The sequence below is a fragment of the Rhinatrema bivittatum genome, chromosome 8, assembly GCF_901001135.1.
Source record: "Rhinatrema bivittatum chromosome 8, aRhiBiv1.1, whole genome shotgun sequence".
Lineage (NCBI taxonomy): Eukaryota > Metazoa > Chordata > Amphibia > Gymnophiona > Rhinatrematidae > Rhinatrema > Rhinatrema bivittatum.
Window position 1 is genome coordinate 198,917,438 of NC_042622.1, and position 18,736 is coordinate 198,936,173.

An 18,736-nucleotide genomic window follows, 5' to 3' on the forward strand; every position below is an offset into this window, starting at 1 on the left:
GCCAATTTTCAAAGGTTAGGCTTTCCTTTGAAAAATGATATTGGAAAACGTCTGGGCGCAGACTTGCACCTGCTATTTGCACGGGCGGCTTTCTCCCAGCCAGATTTCAGGCGGGCGGGAATCGGTGCCCACCCCTCCCCCCCCCCCAGACTCCATCTCCAAGAGCGACGCCTCCTCCCTGTGTTAAAGTGTGCATTGCAGTGGCACTGCGTGAATGCTTCTACCTTCAGAGAGGGTAGGCAATTTTCAGAGACCCCCCACTGCTGTGGGTAAAACAATTAAGAATACTGCCCTCCCCCCATCCCACCATTTTGCCCATCTTGAAACCTCTCGTGTACCTTAAACGATTCCAGGAATCCCCCATGGCCTCCGTTTTCCAGCTTGTCTTCCTCCGGACCCAGCCCTAACATGGCCTGTGTCTGGGCATGGAGGTCATCGTGGAGATTGTCCAGCAGAGCAGCCCGTGTTCGGTCCTTAAACGCGTAAAGGGAGCAGGTTAATATCACTTCCTTTAACAAGTAATTGGATACTGAAATAGATTGGACAACTATTATCAGATCTTTGGGGAATACTTCAGAGTGCTGTAAAATAGTACTCAAGAAATTCAAATTTGCGTACATTTCATATAACAACCGCATTAAAATCCAGTGTTAATGAGAACTAACGTGCTGATTTTAACGTGGACAGCAGCAGCCTGTTTAAGCCCCAGTGTATTAAAGGGCAGAAAGGAAGGAGCTGATATCAGTTTTTGTAATGGCTGACGTGAATTGCCTCAGGGAGTGAGGATCCATCCATCCTCAGTGAGGTCCTGCCTCAGGGGGCAAGAGAGAAACCCTTCCTCGGGGCTTGAATTTTAGCCACAGAACGCTAAAGCTAAAACTTCCCGGCATTACAATTAAGTTTCAGCATCACTTCGCATGATTTGTGCTAACTCGTTTTAATATTAACGAGGTCAGTATTCAAAGCTGGCAGTTAAGTAACTTAAGCCGGATATAACATTTGGCCAAGTTACAGGGAGCCCAATATTCAAACGACATTTATCAGCATGAGGAGGACTTATCCTATTATCTAGTGGCCACTGAATATCCGCTTACATTCAGCAGCCGGCTAGATAGCCAGATAAGTCGCTTATCCAGCTATATTCAGCCCTGATCTGGCTAATTTCTAGCCGGGTAACTTGATATCCAGCTAGGACTTAGCCGGATAAGAGAGGAGTGTTTTGAGGGTGTTCTGGGGAGGGGCTGAGATATCCGGCTAACCTAACTGAATATCAGGTATATCCAAGCTAGGTTAGCTGGATAACTCTGGACCTGCTTCTGGCCGGATGACTGGCTACTTACTATCTTCAAAAGATTTCTGGGTAAGTAGTAGCACTGTGAAACTTAAAAAAAAAGCAGCTGAAGTACAGGGCACTGTGGCCCAATTTCCTCCTACTCCCATCATCGATTTTATTTTTTACAGAGGCCACAGCGGCCTTGCATGCTCCACTTCAATCACCGCTGCTGACTTTCCCCCTTCCCTCCTGTCGAGTTGCAATGATGACCGCCACCCCCCACCCCCACTCCTACCATCTTCATTAACTGTCCGCCGCACCTCCGCCCCCCCCCCCTTGGACCCTCCCCCATCCCCCCCACCCCCAAACTCTTAAAAACCCTACCGGGAGCGGGGTCCGAACTTAGCTGCTCCCGGCGACGTCCAGTGCAGCCTCTGTCAAAGCTGCACTGGAAGTGTAAACTGTACTGTATTCAAACAAAGCCGGTTAGGTTTTTAAGTTATCTGGCTACATGTAGTCAGATCACTTTAAGCAGGTATATTCAGCCGGACATTTATCCAGCTGAATAGATGGAACTAATTATCCGGCTATCAGTAGCCGGATACCTTCTCAACCAAAGGCCAACTGAATATTGGCCTCATTGAGACTTAGCTGGATAAGTTAACCCCCTAAACTAGAGGTGCTCAATAGCAGGTCTAGACTTAGCCAGATAACACTTATCCGGCTAAGTAACGTTTTATATGCAGATATTCAGTGGCACAGAAGTGCCGCTGAATATCCTTGTAACTTAGCTGGATAAGTTAACCCCCTAAACTAGAGGTGCTCAATAGCAGGTCTAGACTTAGCCAGATAACACTTATCCAGCTAAGTAACGTTTTATATGCAGATATTCAGCGGCACAGAAGTGCCGCTGAATATCCTTGTAACTTAGCTGGATAAGTTTTCGAAGTCATAACTGGTAGGGAACAAACAGAGGAGCAACTGTTTAGCAAAAAATCAACAGCTTTCTTTTTTGGCGATCGTAGAGTGAAGCCTCCTGGCATATTTGACTTTCAGTGCTAGCCCCACAGAACTGTAGACTGGCATTCAGAATGTTTTCTTCTCACTTTCAGGATACAGAAATGATTGTAGTACAATACACTCTACGCTAAGGGGATGGCGATGGGTCTCCCTGGGACGGCCATGAGTTGCAAGGCCTCACATTTCACAGCCATCTTTACCTCCAGCTTTGCAAACTTGTCAGACTTGCAGCAGGAATTTTCAGCGTTGATGAGTTTGGTCAGCAAAAACTCCCGAAACTCCTGGTTCTGGGAAGGAGAAACACACACACACAGAAATGTTAGAAGCTTTAAAGCATAAAGGGAAAGGTATAAAAGCTCAAATTCACCCTTTGCTAGTTTTCTTTTTAAAAACGACTCCTGTTATTTATGCAAAAATAATGTTTAAACATATAGAAACATAGAAGTGATGGCAGAAGAAGACCATACGGCCCATCCAGTCTGCCCAGCAAGCTTTCACAGTTATTTTTCTCATACTTATCTGTTACTCTGACCGCTGAGGTCAGGGCCCTTATTGGTAACTTTTTGGTTCTAATTTCATTCCACCCCTGCCACTGATGTAGAGAGCAGTGCTGGAGCTGCATAAAAGTGAAGTATCAAGCTTAATTGGTTAGGGGTAGTAACCGCCGCAGTAAGGAAGCTACTCCCACGCTTATTTGTTTACCCAGCCTGTGCAATTTAGTCCTTGTTGATTGTCTTAATATAAATCCTCTTTTCTTCATCCCCCCCCTGAGCTTGCAGCCGCCATCTTACTTACAGATTAGTGTGATCTATCTCCTTCATTAGACAGTACTTCCAACTGTTGGCTCTGCATTCTATCTTGCAAAGTTAATTAGAGATTCACTAAATTCTGGCATGAATTCTAGCCTGAAGCACAGGCTGGCTAATGGTGGATCAGGTGTTTGCCAAAATTTACACATCCTTTCCCTGAATTCAAACACAGAAGAGTCAGTCTGTCATTGCACATAGATGATTCCCTTTCTGCACAGAATGCTAGAAAGTTCCCCATTTCTTTTGGAAATCTGCAGGTGGCTCCACTGAAAGCGGTGGAGGATCAGGAAATACAAGTAATCTCAACTATGAAATAAAAACATTGATATTTCTTAAAAAAAACAAAAACAACCAAACAAACAAAAGCTTATGGGAACTGTAGTGGGCTCTAGTAGGCTTAAGCACTACGGTCGCAGGAAGTCCTGGCTGCCGGCGCTGCGGTCCTACCTACTCTGGAGGAAGGGGGGGGGGGGGGGGGGCCGACATGCCACGTTGGAAGTCGGGGCCAGCTGACCGCTGTGAACAACAGCTGGTCAAGGTGCCCTGCGAGAAGCTTTCAGCAGCTGCATGCTGCAGCTGATTCTGGGAGTTATTAGACAGCTGGCTCTAGCCATGGGCTATCTAACTGCAACATATACGAAAAGGGACCACGTCAAGAGAAAATACCCTTCAAAAATAAAATCGTTACATTCTTCCTCCTCAGTTTGTATTTCCTTGCTGTGAAAATTTTAGCATGTCAAGTTTCCACAATGCCCTGCCAAGCATCGGACATCTAAGTAAACCTGGGAGCTTTACCAGCATCTCGTCCAGGTATCATCGGGATGCATTCATTGCACGAACAGCCGAAGGGAGAACTCCAGGGAAGGGAGGTCTTAAAAACAGGGCTAAACCACCACAATAAAAAGGTCCACATCTTTTATTCCAATTGAGTGTGAAAACATAATAAACAGGGCAAAAAAAAAAGGAGAGGTAACCTAGGAATAAGATCAAGAGATGAAACAAGAAAAACCAGAAGCGGGCACATCGGTAGTTTAAATGATGCAAATCAGGGATAGGCAACTCCAGCCCTCAATTCCCGCAAACAAGCCTGGTTGTCAGGATATCCAAAGGAATGTGCACGAGACACTGCGTGCAAATACATCTCATGCATATTCATTGCAGACATCCTGAAAACCAGAACTGTCTGCGGCCCTCGAGGACCGGAGTTGCCTACCTCTGCTCTCTTTAAAAGAAGCAGGAGTGCTCAGATGCAGTTATAACACACCACACGGAGACATGGACTATGATGGCAGACAAAGACTGGAAAGTTCCACGTAGCTTGCCTCTGTTTCCCTTTCTGCTGCAGTATCTCACTTAGCTTGGCCGCCTCTCACTTGTCCACCAGTAAAGGCTCCTCGGTGCTAACCCCAGGGTTTTCTGCAGTGTGGGTGTTAGCCCCACCACCACCTCCCTTCGAAGGCCGTTCCACGCGCCCACCACCCTTTCTGTGAAGGAACATTTCCCGATGGCATGCCGGCGTCGAGCTACTTACTTTCTGAAATATGGGTGGGCTTGGCAGAGGAGGCCCGAAGGATGGGACATCTTCCCGAGCAGTGACCGACACCTATTACACATGGAAAGACAAGGAACAAGAAGGTAGGACTTCAGCTCCTTAATGCAGAGGGAAATTGGTGCAACGGGATCATAAGGAGGGGCTGGCTGCATGCTGCCTAGAAGGACAATACCAGACAGGCTCGGAGAGAAGAAACGCCTTTCTGCTAATCCTTCCTGCCTTTGGGGAAGTCCCTTTGACTTCCTGCATTAGACCTTTACCCAACTGTAACTGAGTAATCATTAGGGGTGTGCACAGCAAAAAAAACTGTAGCTTAGATTCTCATCTCATTTCGTGAGAATGCTTTTTTTTTGGGGGGGGGGGGAGGTTGTTGGTGTTTCGTTTCAGAAAATAGTGCATGCTATTTTCAAAAACAAAAACAAGGAAAAAAAACCCAAGTGTCTGACCCCCAGGGTCTCTGGAGACCCCTGTCCCACTCCCTCACCATCCCTGGAAGCATCCAAAGTTCCCCCCAAAAAGGTAGCATTAGTGGAAAAAAAACCCCCATTCCTATGTCCTGTCCCCAATCCCCGTTCCCTCCCCTTTTGTTTAAAAAAAATAGCCCCCCCCCCACAGCAGCCAGTCCCACATTACCCACCCTAGTCTACCCTTCCAAACCCCCCCCCCCCAGACTTACCAAAATCATCCTGGTGGCCTAGTGGGTGCAAATCTTCCGCTCCCAGACCCAGTGGTCGCCATTTTGAAAAATGGTGCCAGCCGCCCTTTGCCCCATGAAATGACAGGAGCTTCCCAATGGAAGCTGTAGCCCCTGTGATATGATAGGGGCAAAGGGCAGCCTGACCCCCTTTTTGGGGAAACTTTCACCACTTCCAAGGGTGGCAGGGATGGGACAGGAGGTCTCCAGGATCCCTTAGGTTAATATGTTTCTCCGGGAAACCGATAAGCACAACAAAACAATAGAAAATAAAACACAAAAATTCATTTTTCTATCGATTAGTTTAGAAAGTGATTTGAAACAACGACAATGTCACTAGTATCGTCTATGTCGTTTCAAAAACAGCACACCCCTTAGCAATCATTATACTGCATTTGCCATAAGCTATGACAATATAACATATTCGACAACATAATTATACTCCAAGGAAGAGTAATGCCAAGGACTTGTGAGCATGGCTGTATCTCAGGATGGGCTTTTCATTTCCTTCCTGTACTGCCCAACTGACTACAGATGTACCGTTTTTTTCAGGACTCTAGGGTCGCCAACTGACGCCAGTTTAAATCCAGTCGACTCGTTTTGCCTGCACTGACTTGTAATTCAGATTTCCTTGAGAAAAGTAGGAGTGCCAAGTGCATGCATGCAGTGGATGTAATACCCGGACTGAATCATCCCCTGCTGAAAGAACAGAGTCAGCTGGTCATCTTAAGATAGCCATCACGCAATCAAAAAGTGGAACTTCATGGTCTTCTTTCAATCTCGACATCTATGTCCTTGTAATATAATTCACCCTGTCATAGTTTATGGCAGTGCAGTATAATGATTACTCAACTGCAGTTGGGGGAAGGTGAGCTATAATGCAGGAAGTCAAAGGGATTTGCCCAAAGGCATAAAGGATGAAAGGGAAGGTTACACATGTTTTAATGTCTCGAGTTTGCTGTTTTCACACTAGCACTGTTTTCTGCTCCTGAGCTACAACGTTTTGTACTTTGAATTCTTCCCCACAGGAAGCTAGGGATTTGCAGTCATTAAAACAACATTAAAAACATGGACTACATTAGTAATTTCGTTTCGTGTCATGCTGTTTCCGATTCGAAACGATACAAACCCCCCCTCCCCCCAACAGATTTTTGTTTTATTTCTGCATTTTAGTGCATGATACAATGATTTAGCATTTGATAAGTGGGTTTAGCATGGGCTATAAAGCATAAATAAAATTTAAAAAAAAAATAGTCAAAGAAAAACAAAATCAAAGTTCTTTCCATGCACATCCCTACAGACAGAATCCAAACTATAACTATTCTGACCCCTAGTCAGCAGCGCTAAGCTCTGAACCAGTTGTCTCCTTTACACAGCACGCACAGTGCTAACCCAAAGCAAAGAGCAATTCCAATGGTACAATATCTGACATTGCAAGGGGTCTTCAAGGAAGAAGCATGATCCAGCGTCAGAGCTTCAAACAAGCAGTGATGGCAACAATTAAGATCCAGGTTTATGTAATGCTTTTCATCCGGTCAGGATCGCAATGCACTGCACAATTTTACATCTCAGAAATATGCATACAGCCAGCTCTGGGGTGCAAAGTCTGATTCAATACCTGAGAGCTTCTGAGCGGAAGAAGAAACTTTTTATCGAATGACAGGTGGATAAATGAAATCAGACGTGAAATGGCTCGCCCAAGTCAGTGGGACAGCAAAGATTTGAACTCGCACAAACCATGAACCCTGCTGGCTTGAAATTCATTAGTCTAACCGCACGGTCACACCTCCTTCCCTGAGGGATGTCTCGCATCAGATCCCAGCTCTTCTGCTAACTCCTGGCGCAATCTTTGACAAGTCGCCATGTCTCAACAGGCTTCAGTTTCACCAGCTATAACACTAAGCAATAATATGGATATTGTGATTGTGCCTGACAGCAGGCCTGACTGCCTTCTATTTATTCTCACCAGTTTTGTTCATCCATATCATGTGGCTTTCAGACTGTTTGGGCAAAGAATGCCATGATATCTTTCTTCCTTATTCAGTTGATGCTCTAACTTTGGAAACTGGAAGTAGCTCATTACTGAAAAAAAAGGAAGAGCATGTGGCTTCCTCCACTCTGGCGGACAGAAAGCTGCTCCCATTTTCTAAGCAGCACACTTTCGTTTCCAGCTTGCACTGTAGCGTGCTTCCTCCCCCCCAGTGTCTGCCGCTGCATGGCACTCTGACTCCGTTCCCAATGTCCGCATGCAAAACAGGAACTCAAACCGTGCGCCCTCCGCAGCAGGAGTGTGCAGATTAAGGCAGCAGCTACTCGGCCCCTTCCATTCCTTCTTGAGGTGGCAAGCGGTGGACACTGCTGGATCAGCTGTCTGCCCCTTTCAGCTCTGTGGCTAGAGGCTGGCGTCTGCTAATCAGCCAACTTACTGGCCATGTTAGATGAGGCATAAAAGGTCAATTTTATTTTATCTGATTAATAAATCATTTTTCCAGGTCAACGCAAAGTGATGTACAACAAATGTTAAAAAAAAACCAAAAACCCCCAACATAATATGTCCAACTTTCAAAACTATCTGCTGTAGACCATTTGTGCACATAAGTGGATGTGCTGAGATGCATGTTAGTTTATAAACTGTGTGGCAGAAGCCGTACAGTTTATAAAGCACTGTGTATTTCTGCAGCGCTTGTATGCCCATAAGTTTCAGTACATGCATACATTTGAAATGTAGAAGCACACACACTTCCTCTACCCATTTGATAAAAATACACGAGTATATATCATGTGCATAATATCTGTAACAATTTGCGCATGATAACCCAGAATTAAATGCCAAGGTAGGCATTTTGCAAACTATGGGGCACATTTTTAAAGGGATGCACTGATTTTGTAACATGTGCGTGTCGCCGCGCGCATGTTATGAAATCCGATGCCCGCGCCCACATGGTCACCCGATTTTGTATCTGTGTGCGCGCGGGTGCCCACGCATGCACGCGGGGGGGGGGGGATTTTTTTAAACACACGCAGCAACTGCAATCGAGCCTTTGCCCAGTTCCCTTTCAGTCCGTTCCATTATAAAGAGTGGACTGGGTGGGAACTTCCCTATCCCCCTATCTAACCTTCCTTTCTTCCTTTTCCCCTCTCCACCACAACCCCTAAACCCACCCTAACTAACCATTTTCTTTTTTGTTTTGGAACTAACTTTCCCTATGGTCCCCCAGCCCGCCCCTTTTCAAAACCCCAGCTCTTCCGCACGTCCCGGGAGATCCATGCGTGGCCGGGCTGTTTGGAAAATGTGCTCAGCCCGGCCACGCACATATCTCCCAGGATTTCCGCGCGCCGGGTTTTTAAAAATGTACTTGTATGTGTGTACTCCGCTTCTGAAAATACACACTCACATGCAAACTTAAAATCATCATTTTGCCAGTACCTCCATCAGTTCACCTAGATACTCCCGCACTTCACCCTGAACCCCAACCAATTCACCCAAACCTCCCACCCAAAAAGTGCAGGCATAAGAGAGGTCCAATTAAAATTGCCTGAAACAATTAGGTGTACAAGAGCACAGACAAGTTTGGTAATGTGTGTGCATAATACTGCTTACACAATAGCAATTTGCGTACATGCTTCCAAACCCCATAACCCTCCATATTCCCCATCCCCCCATATACGTGCAGATTTGTCAATTTTGCACGCACAACCCCGCATAACTCTTTGAAAATTACCTGAAGATAAATCAAAACCAAAAGCGACAGGAGAACCTTTGGTCAGTAATTTCATTTTATACCCGCCTGCCCAACTTAGCTAGCAACTACGCTCATAAGTTACATCAATTTTGAAAGCGGACCTACACGCATAGATTTGCTTTGAACAGGAACACAGCAAAACTTCGCATGCACCGGCTATTTCTCGTGTGGGAAATTTTCTTGAAGTTTTAACGCACATATACTTTTGAAAATGCAAAAATCCGTGCCCAAGTGCCAAAAACCCCATCCCCAGCCTTGCCCCCAGGAACACCTCCAGGTTTCCCTTAGATCAGGCAAACCCATGACCTATGTGCGTAGGTTCACCTGCATATCGGGCGGGCAGTTTCATGATAGGCCCTTTCTGAGGGGAAACCACCATTTTACCCGCACAAATGCCTACGAAAAATTACCCTCCTAGTGTGTTTGTCAAAAAAACCCAAAACGAACAAGCCAAAGCAGTTGGTTCTTTTATGGAAAATAATTCAGTAGAACAGTAAAGCGCCTAGTACAGACTTGGGAGTCAAGAGCCAGTGATCTAGTTACATATAAATATCTAGACTTTTCCAGTCCTATAAATATACATCAAAAAACCCACATCTATTGTGGAAAAAAAATGAATAAGAAAAACAATCACAAAAGGCAATTTAATAGTCTAGTAGCAAAGTATTTTTTCCGAAACCTATTCTGCTGTCGACACATCTGGATCTTCCACCAATTCCTTGCCTCCTTAAGAACATAAGAACATGCCAAATTGGTCAGACCAAGGGTCCAATCAAGCCCAGTATCCTGTTTCCAACAGTGACCAATCCAGGTAGACAAGTACCTGGCAGGATCCTAAGGGCTAGATAGATTCCGAGCTGCTTATCCTTGCTCCTTAATAGGCAGCTTAGCTTCCAGCTGAAATACTGGTCTCTGGGCTGAGCTTCTTCCAATTGCACATTAAATAGGATTTATGAACTACAGCCAACAGTTTTCCAAACAAGCTGCATAGCCGCCACATTTCTGGGCACTTTTACTATGTGGACTTTGAAGCCTATTTTCAAAGAGAATCTACCCAGGTAGTTTCTCTGAAAATCAGCTAGTGCAAAGCACGTGCCCTGCATTAAAAGCATGCTATGTGTGCAGGTGACTGAGGCAGACATACTTTTGAAAATAGTGCACAACCTTTTGAAAATGTCACACATGCAAGCTATTTTACTTCTCCAGAGTAAACAAATGCCCCCCCCCACCCCCTTCCCCGGGGATTCCTCTGCCCAACCCGGCTAAAAGTGCGCATGCTGAGAAATCCAGCACATACGTCTATCCGAGTGGAGCTGCACAATTTTCAGACAGGACAATTTAACCCCAGGTAAATGGTTCGGAAAACTACCCTCATATTATATAGAAAAGAATGGTTGAGCTTTCCCAGATCAGCACCAATGTTCCATTTACGTCTGGATTAAATGAATTTGCCTTCCGATGTCCACTTTCCTGAATCAGTTTCAAAAAGCCTGTGGTCCAGGCTTAATCTTTATCATTGTCTACATTTACGGTTCACGCCCTGTCATCTGGTGTAAAAAATGTTAATCTGAGATCCCTGTTCCAAAAATGTACAATGCATGACCACTGATCTGCTCCGCATTCAATGCTAAAATACTTTTAGATAAAAAGGCTATTTTTGGTGTTGTGCTGGATGGATAAACAGCATTGGAAGGAACACAAGATCAAGCAGAGGACCCCAGTTTACATTAGGGAACGTAATTTAACTGCAGGAACACTGTGTCTCGTTATGGTTCCTCGGGTTTGCTGCAACCATGCATGTCTTTGTCTTGTATTTTGCTAAACTGAGATAGTCTTGGAGGTTTAGGTAAGGACATCATAATTTAACGTGAAGAATTCATCTGTTGAATTAATAATTCACCACGTAGGCACAGACCTGACTTTTACACCTGCAGCGATCAAGAAAAGCAGGCTCGGCAGCGCAGTGGCAACTGATGTGCATTGCCACGCAGAAGACCCGGGCTCAACTGCCAGGTCGTGTCTTCTACTTCCCAGGTTGGCTGGGGGGCAGGGGCAGGAGCCAAGGCAGCTTTCTGCCCCAGCTAAAAGAGCTGGGGCTAGCATAGGGGACAACCTCCCAGGTGGGTGAAAATGAAGGCTCCCAGCAGAGATCAGTTCCAACTGAGCTGCAAGCCCAAAAGTGCAAGGGGAGATTGCAGACCAATCAATCCCTCAGTCAATAATTAAATAAATAAAACTGAAGAGTGACGTGGTCGGGAGATGCCAAAATCAGGACATCTTGTTTTCCAAAAGCTATTCTGAGGGACATTTTAGGATTATCTGTAATAGGAATGTACGATAGGTCATATTACAAAGTCTCACTGAACAAGAAGAATATTTTTTGGCAGAAGAGAGAGGGAGAATGAATACATTCTCTTTCTAAATGCAGGGGAGTTGTACGTCTCAGTCAAGATGCAGGAGCAGAAACTGGCAGGACTGTTATTTACCAGGCTGAAGCTAGTATTTCATGATCACCACCACTGTTATTAACACCTACAGCCAGGACATGTGTCAACTTGAAAAATTATCCCTTGAGATATCCCATGAGAAAATGCAGCTCCTTCCAGATGATGTCTAGCCCCGTCACCTTCATCTTTCTGTTCTCGTGGACTTATTTCACAGATCTGCTCAAGCTGTTCTCAGACTTCACCAGGGCTTCTTTCATAGCCAGATAGAAGCAACCGGTCTATTTTTAGCTGCTAAGATCAATGTGCACCGGCAGGTGTGAAACCAGAATCTACAACAGGCGTGCAAGACACACAGAAAAGGTTGAACTTGGCAGATCAATGCCTCCCATCTTAAGTCTTACAAAACGTATGCCTGTCACTGCTGTACACGCACCTACAGCACAAATCAAAATTTCACCCAGAGAGGCAAGGTAGTGCAAATATTCTTGTATGCAATCACTTTGCTTAAAAGGACCTCATATAATATGGCACTTAGACTGCACCACTGAATGCAGTGTCCTATGTCTTATAAACCGAGTGAGTGCCTATATATATTTATAATCATTGACCTGGGACAAGTTCAATAACCGTGAATCCCAGGTATATATTTTTTTTGAAATTATTTTGCTATGCAGTTAAAAAATCTTCTTGCTGAAGGTGTACAGAGCAAAGTTAGTAAACTGAAATGTATCTTGAGGCTCCAGACAGAAGAACAAAAATATGAGCTTTTAAACAACTCCCTAAATCCACAGGAACCGGCCAGACTTAGAGTGCCGTCTCTTAATTCACCCGACGCTGTGGCGTTGCGAGATTTACATCTTCGTCAGGGGTCAGGGTTAGCACACAGGAATGGACAGAAGTCAAAGCTCAAATTATATCCTGGAGCAAAATGTGAAGGCAGTGAACAGCATTGCAAAATGAAAACGAGACTAGCATATCTTTGAAACTCTCAAGTCGTGCAGACACAGACCTTTGAAAGGTGAGTACTTCTTTCACTTAAATAAATGAATACATTATAGCAACCCAAGTTGTATGGATTTACTTAGAGCTTGTAAGCCTGAATATATAGCAAAGGAGCAGCGCTAGTTCCTGTGGCATTTTTGACAAGAAAGACAAATGCTGTCACTCGCCATCTTAAAGGAACGTGCACGGGAAAGAAACTGTCAGTCATGGCCTCTTCTCACCAATCTGACGGGCCGATTCAGTAAAGTCCGAGGTAAATGAGGCTCGGCGGTAGAAATGGGCAAAAGGAGGCATGTCCCTAGCGCCTCCTTTTGGCCCGGAGCGGTGGCTGTCAGCAGGTTTGACAGCCGATGCTCAATTTTGCGGCGTCGATTCTCGAGTCCGCTGACAGCCACGGACTCGGAAACTGGACGCCGGCAAAATTGAGCGTCTGGTTTTCTACCCGACAGCCACCGGTTGACTTCAAATTTTTTTTTCTTTTTTTTGTACCCTTCGGGACCTCCAACTTAATATCTCCATGATATAAAGTGCACAGAAAAGCAGTAAAAACTGCTTTTCTGTGCACTTTCCCGGTGCCCGAAGAAATTAGTGCCTACCTTTGAGTAGGCGCTAATTTCTGAAAGCAAAATGTGCGGCTTGGCTGCACATTTTGCTTTGTGAATCACGCGGGAATAACTAATAGGGCCATCAACATTCATTTGCATGATGAGGGTGCTATTAGGTTCGGCGGGTTGGACGCGCGTTTTCAGCCCCTTACTGAATAACGGGTAAGGGAAAATGCGCGTCCAATGGCGGGTATCGGCCCGTGAGTGAGGCGCAAAGACAAATCACTGTAAATACGACACAATGGAAACTATAGCGGATGCCATTACAGAGAGTGCCATTCTATTTTCTCATTAAGCCCATGAGGAGCTATAGAAGGCAAAGAAAAAAATCCAGGATTGCTCACATCTTTTTAAAACTGCATTTATGTTCCCGCCCCGAGGGGGGCAAAACTGTTCAAGATTGGTCCAACGTAGATCAGCAAAAGAGTGACACTTCTGAATACAGTGAGCCACGCAGGGAGCGTGGCCCTCCTGAGTGTTAATAAAACGTTTGGGTTCAGGGAGTCTGATTTTCATTTTTCTGGCTGAGCGCCCTATATAAATTAATGAGCGGAACAGAGCAGTAAGTAAATGACCCATTGGGAATGGCAGTCGGTAGAGCTGGTCAAGGCGACTTTCATGCCTGCTTGTGGATGCTGCAATTTAATTCCTGGCATCGTGGTATCACACGCGAGGCGTGAAGCACAAGCTCGATGGCCGCTGGTCTGGGTGCCCACAGGTGTAGACTTCCGTGGCACTGCCGATACTGCATAATCTTTGACATTTCCTCCTCGCTAACTGCAACAGAATTTGATACACGTCGTGTGGAAATGAACCCGCCGTTTTATTCAGAGAGGGTAACCTGAAAAAAAGCTATCGGAGCTGCTCATTTGTTGGCACGTTTCTCGGACCGTCAACAATTGTTGGATTTCAAGGCACCCCACAGATGTGATGACATAACAAGCATTTTTACATTTTCCAGCATTACACCTAAAATTGTTTCTTCCCACCTGAAAGCACCGGCACATTTTGCAGCACCGTTCTGTGTTTGATAACCCCCCCATTGTTTTCCTACGGAGGAGGAGGAAATGTCAAAGATTATGCGGTATCGGCAGTGCCGGGGAACTCTACACCTGTCAGCACCCAGACCAGCGGCCATCGAGCTTGTGCTTCACGCCTCACGTGTGATACCACGATGCCAGGAATTAAATGGCAGCATCCACAAGCAGGCAAGAAAGTCGCCTTGACCAGCTAAATTTAGGTTAAGAAACAGCAGGGGCTAAATTTAGGGTCTTCAGTTTCAGGCCTCTAATGCTGAGTGAATTTTCAGCCAAAAAACTTAGGCCCCTAAGTTCAGATGAAAATTCACTTTTTAGGAACCTAAATCTCAAGTGCCTAGGTCAGGCGTTCAGCTTCCTTTGAATAATTAGCCTCTAAATGTTTCCTGCATTTAGTATTTGGAAGTTTCTGAATGGTTTTTTTTTTGATAAATAAAAAAAGTCAGCCCTACCTCCCACCCAAACCATCTTTTCTCTTTTTTTCTTTCAGAAGGAAATTGAAAAGTCGATTCCAAGAAGAATTTGGCTGACAATGCAGTTCTTCTGGTTTTTTTGCAAACATGGACACAGCAAGACAAAAACTGGATTCCCACCTTAGTGTGGGGTTACGGGAGAGCTCCAGGCTGAAGCGGTCCTGGTTTGGGCCCACTGCATGCAGGGACTTGCCGTTTCCTTGAGCAACGCAGGTATGGAAGTTCAATGCTGAGACTGACTCATCCAATAAAGCAAAAGTAGTCCATGAGCTTATAAGTAAAGAATCACCTGAGCTAAAGGATTCCAAATTCTCCCTGTCATCTGAAAAGCAGGTTGTTAATACAAACAAGAAACACACTTTGAAATGTCTGTACACCAATGCCAGAAGTCTAAGAAGTAAGATGGGAGAGTTAAGAGTGTATAGCAGTAAATGATGAGATTGACATAATTGGCATCACAGAGACCTGGTGATAGGAGGATAAACAATGGGACAGTATTATATCAGGCTACAAATTATATTGCAATGATAGGGAAGATCAACTTAGTGGGGGGCACTTTATGTCTAGGACGGCATAGAGCCCAACAGGATAAAGATCATACCAGAGACTAAATACACAGTGGAATCTTTATGGGTAGAAATCCTGTGTGTGTTGGATAAGAGTATAGTGATAGGAATATATTACCATCTACCTGGCCAAAATGGTGAGACGGACGATGAAATGCTAAGAGAAATCAGGGAAACTAATCATTTTGGCAGTGCAATAATAATGGGATATTTCAAATACGCCAGTATTGACTGGGTAAATGTAACATCAGGATATGCTAGAGAGGTAAAGTTCCAGGATGGAATAAATGATTGCTCCATGAAGCAGTTCAGGAACCAACAAGAGAGGGAGCTATTTTAGCTCTAATTCATAGTGGAACGCAGGATTTGGTGAAAGAGGTAATGGAGGTGGGGCTACTTGGCAATAGTGATCATAATATGATCAAATTTGAATTAATGACTGGAAGGGGGTCAATAGCTCTAACACTAAACTTTGAAAAGGGAAACTTTGATAAAATGAGGAAAATAGAAAAAACTGAAAGGTGCAGTTGCAAAGGTTAAGTTTGTGGAACAGGCGTGGACATTGTTTAAAAATGCAATCCTAGAGGCGCAGTCCAGACATATTCCACACATTAAGAAAGGTGGAAGGAAGGCAAAACGATTACACTCATGGTTAAAAGGCAAGTGAAAGAGGCTATTTTAGGCAAAAGATCTTCTTTCAAAAATTGGAAGAAGGATCCATCTGAAGAAAATAGGAAAAAGCATAAGTATTGTCAAGCTATATATAAAACATTGATAAGACAGGCTAAGAGAGAATTTGAAATGAAGTTGGCCGGAGAGGCAAAAACTCATATAGAAACTTGTAAAAATATATATGAAGTAGGAAACCTGTGAGAAAGTCAGCTGGACTGTTAGATGTCCGAGGGGTTAAAGGGGCTCTTAGGGAAGATAAGGCCATTGCAGAAAGGCTAAATTCATTCTTTGCTTCCGTGTTTACTAATGAGGATGTTGGGCAGATACCAGTTCTGGAGATGGTTTTCAGGGGTGATGAGTCAGACGAACTTAACAAAATCACTGTGAACCTAGAAGATGTGGTAGGCCAGATTGACAAACTAAAGAGTAGCAAATCACCTGGACCAGATGGTATGCATCCTAGGGTACTGAAGGAAATAAAAAATGAAATTTCAGACCTATTAATAAAAAAATTTTATCTATCATTTAAATCATCCATTGTACCTGAAGACTGGAGGATAGATAATGAAACCCCAATATTTAAAAAGGGCTCCAGGGTGCTCTGGGAAATTTTAGACCAGTGAGCCTGACTTCAGTGCCAGGAAAAATGGTGGAAACTATTCTAAAGAGCAAAATCAGAGAACATAGAGATAAGACTTGGTTTAATGGGACACAGCCAGCATGGATTTATCCAAGTAAAGTCTTGCCTCACAAAAATGCTACATTTTTGAAGGGTTTAATAAACATGTGGATAAAAGGAGAACCAGTAGATGTAGTGTATTTGGATTTTCAGAAGATGTCTGACAAAGCCCCTCATGAGAGACTTTGAAGAAAACTAGAAAGTCATGGGATAGGAGGCGGTGTCCTTTCATAGACTGAAAACTGGTTAAAAGACAGGAAACACAGAATCTGTTTTCTCAGTAGAAAAAGATAAACAGTGGAGTGCCTCAGAGATCTGTACTTGGACCAGTGCTTTTCAACACATTTATAAATGATCTGGAAAGGGGTATGATGAGTTCAGATAGCAGAAGGACTAGGGGGCACTCCATGAAGTTAGCAAGTAGCACATTCAAGACTAATCGGAAAAAGTTCTTTTTCACTCAACGCACAATAAAGTTCTGGAGGATGTGGTTAGGGCAGTTAGTGTAGCTGGGTTTAAAAAAGGTTTGGATGAGTTCTTGGAGGAGAATTCCATTACCTGCTATTAAACAAGTTGACATTGGGGCAGATTTTCAAAGGCTACGCACGTAACATACGCGCGCAACCTGAGAGAATCTGCCCCTGCACGCGCCGAGCCTATTTTGCATAGGCTCGGCGGCACGCGCAAGCCCCGGGACGTGTGCATGTCCCGGGGCTTCGAAAAAGGGGCGGGAAGGGGGCAGATCCAGGGGGCGTGGCGGCGGTTCAGGTGCGGGACCGAATCCCCCGGCACAGCGGCCTGTGCTGGGGGATGGCGAGCCGGCAGGCGTAACTTTTGAAATAAAGGTTGGGGGGACGATTTAGTTAGGGCTGGGGGGTGGGTTAGATAGGAGAAGGGAGGGGAAGGTGGGGGGGTGGCCAAAATGGGGAAAGCCATCAGGGCTCCCCTCGGGCTCGGCGTGTGCAAGGGGGTGCACATGTGTGCACCCCCTTGCACGCGCCGAGCCCGGATTTTATAACATGTGCCCGCAGCAGCGTGCACATGTTATAAAATCCGGGCGTAGATTTTAAGATCTGGCCCTTAGGGTTTAGCCACTGCTATTACTGGAATTAGTAGCATGGGATCTTCTTAGTGTTTGGGTACTTGCCAGGTTCTTGTGGCCTGGATTGGCCACTGTTGGAAACAGGATGCTGGGCTTGATGGACCCTTGGTCTGATCCAATATGGCAACTTATGTTCTTATCCCAGAGACAGCTACTAGAACAAAACCGCTGGGAAAGGATATCAAAACCTGAGAGAATTACTATTGGAAAACAAGATGGGCATGGGCTTCGAGTAGGAACGCAATCGCAAATCCAAAACCAGCAACCAAAGGGCATATCCATGTCAAACAAGAGCTGGTGGTAACATTCAAACTGTGACTCATTTTTTTACTCCTGGACAAGGCGGGTCATCTTTTCTACAGCTGAAGCCGCGGTTGTTGCCAAGGCAATGCAGGTCATGCTGCAAGCACAGTGATTACCAGCCTAGCATAATACTTGTCCTCCGAACACATGGCTTTTGCTGGTTTACCTAGGTTACTCTTCAGATAAGCTTCACAAGGACAAATATTTACACAATTCTGAAGGAAGAAATGATAAAAGAGAAGGTCAGGAGATCCCAGAACTTGTCTATGAAATCCATTTCCTTCCTTATCTGGTTTGCGAAACAGTTGTTGCCTGCATTTCTCTGAGAGGGGGGAGGATTTCAATAGAATCATATTATCTAATTATTGCATGAGGTATTTTAACTAGGTATGAGCAGATCGGCTTTCCCCAGACAGACATCCAGACTTTAGCAGATGACCATCAGACTCTGATCAGTCTGGATACTCGGGGTTCAGTTAACAAGTGGCAGATGTCATTTGCGCCAATGGCAACATAGCGTTTGTGCTCACATTCAGCTTCAGTTTACATTCATATCTTGCTTTCTGGTATACAACCCTGCTCAAAGCGACTACCAGTAATTTCCGTACAATTTCGGTATGCAGCCCCCTCTTCTGGCATTGGCTAGGAAGGTAGGGGGTTACACTCAATCCCGGGGCTGAGTCCTGATAAAGTCTCAACATACACTGGAATGGGTTCTCTGAATGGGGGTGGGGTGGGGAAGGAAATACCTCCAGGTCC

The 18,736-nt window shown here is 44.9% G+C and overlaps 1 protein-coding gene across 2 annotated transcripts in view; it reads right to left on the minus strand.

Moving 5' to 3' along the window:
* Positions 1-18,736, minus strand: part of RAP1GAP2 (RAP1 GTPase activating protein 2) — a 293,482-nt gene that overhangs the window by 37,896 nt on the left and 236,850 nt on the right. For both annotated transcript variants that reach the window (XM_029613184.1, XM_029613185.1), the window contains 3 exons: positions 4,634-4,705; positions 2,494-2,580; positions 339-473 (listed from right to left, as the gene is read on the minus strand). In XM_029613184.1, coding sequence (XP_029469044.1) covers positions 339-473; positions 2,494-2,580; positions 4,634-4,705 — 294 coding nt within the window. The remainder of the gene's footprint in view (positions 1-338; positions 474-2,493; positions 2,581-4,633; positions 4,706-18,736) is intronic.